General features: G+C 39.4%; 1 protein-coding gene across 1 annotated transcript in view; it reads right to left on the minus strand.

The window, feature by feature from the left end:
- Nucleotides 1–4,139, minus strand: part of cfap90 (cilia and flagella associated protein 90) — a gene marked incomplete at both ends in the record, with an annotated part of 5,927 nt that extends 1,788 nt beyond the window's left edge. Inside the window, 2 exon segments of the mRNA XM_079231725.1 lie at nucleotides 2,443–2,559; nucleotides 4,023–4,139. Of these exon segments, the coding sequence (XP_079087851.1) occupies nucleotides 2,443–2,559; nucleotides 4,023–4,139 (234 nt within the window).
- Between the last annotated feature and the right edge of the window lie 529 nt (nucleotides 4,140–4,668).

The raw sequence follows: 4,668 nt of genomic DNA on the forward strand, positions 1-4,668 counted from the left end.
ATCTGAATAGTTGAAACAATAAATTATATTTGATTCACATTCACAAGTGTGAATTCCGGAACAGAAACGTCCCAATTTAGCAGGATGTGTCGACAGCGCTGAGAGGCAACCTCTCAACTCACTGTAATTACAACGCTCAGCAGCGTGTGTGTGTGTGTGTGTGAGACCCAGAAACTCACTGTGTGGAGATGAAATGGAACGGAGCCACAAACCAACGTCATGTCATGAAACTTAAATGTCATATATGTCAGTCACCATATGGTAAAAATAAAGTAGATAGTCGTGTGTAGATGGAACATTGGGAAATGTATGAATTAATTTACATGTTATACGTATATGTTGCATATGCAAAAGTTGCATGTGTAACTTTTACAAACAACACAGTCAGCCACAGGGTCTCTAAAGTCTTTAATCCTCACTCAGGGAGTGTGTGTGTGTGTGTGTGTGCGTGTGTGTGTGCGTGCGTGTGCGCGTGTGTGTGTGGATGTATGTGGGAGCCCTCTCATCTTACATAAACTGAAACTGAGGAAGGGTTAAAGTTGGAAAACACAGACAACTCCCAGACCGGACAACACAGTGGTAGCGAGCGACCTGTCAATCACAAAGTAGCCCCGCCCTAAAGCATTTCCTGCTGGATGGTCTATTTGACTCTAAATGGGACCATCATTTACTAAATGAAGATCTTGCTGCATTGAAGTAGAAGTGAAGCCAGCTATTGAGACCATAAAGTCTTGTTTACAATGTTTTACTGAGGCAACCAATCAAGTGAGAAGCATTGGCTGTGATTTAACTGACATTTCCATGTATATAACACCCCGAAAGCCATATTGCCAATGTTCTGTTTGCATTAACAAGCCTCAGGAAACACCGGGGGAAGGTGTTATTAGCTGAGTAGAGCGGTAATGCTTAATCTCCGTGCCAAGTGTGTAGGTGGCCAGTGCTGTGAGGCAATGTTCTCCGACGTCATTACTGGACTGTAATTCACCAGTTTAAAACTTGATTAAATCCACGTTCTATAAATAGACTCTCCAAACTCAGGCCTGATATGTGGCAAGTGCAAACAGACCCCAACGAACATCTACCATATGTTGTTAATTGCCTGTAACTTGTCCCTTGCTGGTTGTCCTCTCTTGACATAATTTCCAAGACTCACGGCTGTAATATTGTGCTCTTACGCTTGATATCTTTGGTATATTCTCAGTTCCAGATGACTCTGATATAATTGCCTTTTTCTCTCTATTAGCCAGACACCTCGTTTTATTTAAATGGAAGGATGTAACCTCTCCATCACATAATCAGTGAGTCAGAGATGTGACGCAGAACATCAAGCAGATGCACTCTCAAAAGCTCCATTCAGAGTATTTTTTATAAAAACTTGGGAGCCAATAGCAAAGTAAGTGAGCAGCCCACCTGGTGAGTCTATGACCTCATACCTCTTCAGGTAATCTGTCCTATTTATGCTTAAACACACTGTGATGCACTTGTTTTGTGATCTGTCTGCTTTGGATGTTTACTTTATCTTTCTTTGCATGTTTGTACCTTGAGATGATCACTTATGTCAATAAGTAAAAAAATAAAATAAAGCATAAATATATGTATGAAAGCATATTGTACTATTGTACCACTGAGTCGACTCAAAAGGAATGACGGATTAACACGCCTTCATCCATGGATTTCACTTTTTAATGATTAATCATGATAAATACTAGTATTAATTATTACAACAAGCATATCTTTTGTGCTGAGAAGTTGATTTAAAGATGTAAACAGTCTTGTTTGGTGAATTGGTGGAGTGGGAGTAGTCACATTGACTTTCTATGACACCCACGTCTATACTGCATTATAAACATACATTTAATGTGTTATAATCTGCTTATAGCGCCGAATGATTCAAGTTTTAAATATTCATATCAGTGGTCAGGGCCCATTATAAAGCATTTCAGTGTGTGTCATAATGCTTCATAATTGTGGTCACTCACTGACTGTTTGGTGACGATCATACTGTATAAAGAAATATTGGACTGTGGGATGCTGTTATTGATCAATTAGAATCAAGTATTTAACAAAGCTGTGTATTAATATATTACTGTTGGAATTATAATATATTATATACAATGCTTTTACAGTACAATAAGCATATAATAATGCATTTAAGTATAATTATAATGCATTATAGTCGTGTCCGCCATAGAAATAAAATCCAGTACAGAGTGTCGGGTCCTAAAGGAGCAAAATTTCTTCAAATAATGTCAGTTCCATGAATTCTTAACAACCTTAATAAGCAGAAATAGAGAGACTATTTCCCAGAAGTCTCACATCTTGCGGAGGCTGAACACACTTGTCAGATTCATTCAACTCAACTTTGAGCTCGTCAGTGAGCTCAGAGAGTCTAAATGAGTTGCTTCGGGAAACCAAAACAGCAACTAAAGTGTTGGTCCTCACCTCCCCGCCGATGTCCAGACCTCTTCCTTTATGGTGCTTCCTGTCGTCTCGGTGCAGCCGCATGTCGTAACCCTGCGCCTGGTGGAACACTTGGTCGTACGTGGAGACCTCCGGGGCCTGTGACGGAGGGACGGAGACTGGGTGTCATTCAAAGTGTGTCCTCCAACAAGGGTGGGGTCATTTTATGCCACTTTGGGGGGGAAAGAGCAGGAGGTAGCGGTGGAAACGAGGGCAATAATCACAACAACTCCTTCTCAAAAAGTGATTTCAAGGTACTGTGGTGGATCGGTCCCCGGTTCAGGGTTCATACATATTCTGACTTGTCCATGACTTTAAACCAAATTTCCATGACCAAACATTTAGTGAAATCTCGGTCTAAACATGAAAAAGGGAAACAAATGTAGTATTTAAACTGACAATGAGAATTCCAAAGCATACAGTAAACCTTAAATGACACAAATGAATGAGAGACAATAGTTTGATTAAAAGAATAAACATTTATATAGAAGCCTGTATGTACGCCTGCTTATATTTTGAGCGTCTTTCTATTAAAAGCATATTAATTATTTCAAACTCAGCGTAAATGAATGACATGAATGTGTGAATATAACATAATTCCATGAACTCCAAAACTTTGGGGATTTTGTTTTTTTCAAGGACTTTTCCAGGCCTGGAAATAACCATTTTAAAATTCCATGACTTTTCCATGACCGTAACAACCCTGCCGGTGGTATTTCAAGTGATAATTTACAGACCTTCACATGGTGTTCGTGTAAAATCATTGTTGGACACAGGGCTCATAGCTTTTTACATCATTTTATTTCTTCATCTGTTCCCAGTTATTGCTTCCTAGACATTTCCTATTTCTTAACTCAGAAAAGATCCTTTTCGTCTCACTTGTCTGGGTTCTGCAAATCTAATGCAAGTGAAGTGAAAAGTAAATGGGTTACGATTTGCTCTGCTATACTGTGTATTCTGGGGATGTTGCATCTCAGCTGTACTTTTAAAGAATATCCCTCTCTTCAGTGTTTAAAGCTAACTTTTAATAGTGCAACCAGGCAACAGCTTTTGGTTTCCAAAACTTTAAATGTGTGTTGGGCCATTTTTAGTCCCCTTTTATTATGAGTAATGAAGATGCTAAGCAGTGAGCTTAACAGTGAACATCTTGCAAAGGGCACACACCTCACTCTGTGTTTGAGCTGCAGGTTGCTTGCAGCTCACGTGCTCGTCCAGCCCACGTGGCTCACGTGCTACCTTGTGCTCTGAACCTGATTTTGTCGCTTATTAATATGTATTGGTGTCTAATTTTTCAATTAATTAACAAATCTTCTTTCTGGAAAAAAAATACTTAAATCTTTATTTATGCAATCAACCGGAGGTTGCATGCAAAAATATGTCAGGGCACACAACCCATTCATATAAAATGTGTGGAATATTTGCATTTTTTTATTATTATAAATGATCCTAGATGAGCAAGTATTTGTAAATAAATAAAATTCACTCGGGCTCAAATGGTTGTGGCACCGTGCCAAACAGACGAAATTAAAATAATTAAACTAATTAGAATACCGGAAGTTTACCGTGGATTCTTTGTTAAAGTACGACAGTTCCTTCGGTTCCCTCCGGCGTGGCGGGATGTGACTGAATGCAGACAAGGTGGCGAGCGGCTTGGTTTGAGCCTCGAGGGACACGTCCATCGTCTTCCGCTAAAAATATACAAACTCAGAAAACCGGACTCCCCAGCTCGATGACGCTGTTGTCCGTGGTTGCTAGGATTCCGACTGATTGACATGCTGCGTTCACGGGCTCTTTGTTTGTCTGTACTTCAGAGATTCAACCTGCTAACTGTGAACAAAGTTGTTATTCTGTGATAATGTGGGGGGAAACCAACACTTTTCATTTTATCAGTGACACATTTACGTACGTGTACGTTGTTACAAAACTATGAACTGTGAGGCAGTCACCCTCTGATTACGTTATGGAGGGTTTTTCTTTTTTTAATTGGTTTAGCTGAAGGCTGCAGACCTGGTGGGAAAAGAAAGCTGTGCACTTTTTGTGTGGAGGCATAGGGCTATCTTAGCAATAATAAGTGTTAAATAATTGAAAATAACAAGGAGAAAGGCCACAGTGGGGATTAATAATGTAATTGTAGCAACTTTTACTATACATTTTTAATGAAGTTACCATTGTTTTTCAGTTTGTAAGATAGTTTCTACATTCTGATTT

This window comes from Taurulus bubalis (genome assembly GCF_910589615.1).
Source record: "Taurulus bubalis genome assembly, chromosome: 16".
Lineage (NCBI taxonomy): Eukaryota > Metazoa > Chordata > Actinopteri > Perciformes > Cottidae > Taurulus > Taurulus bubalis.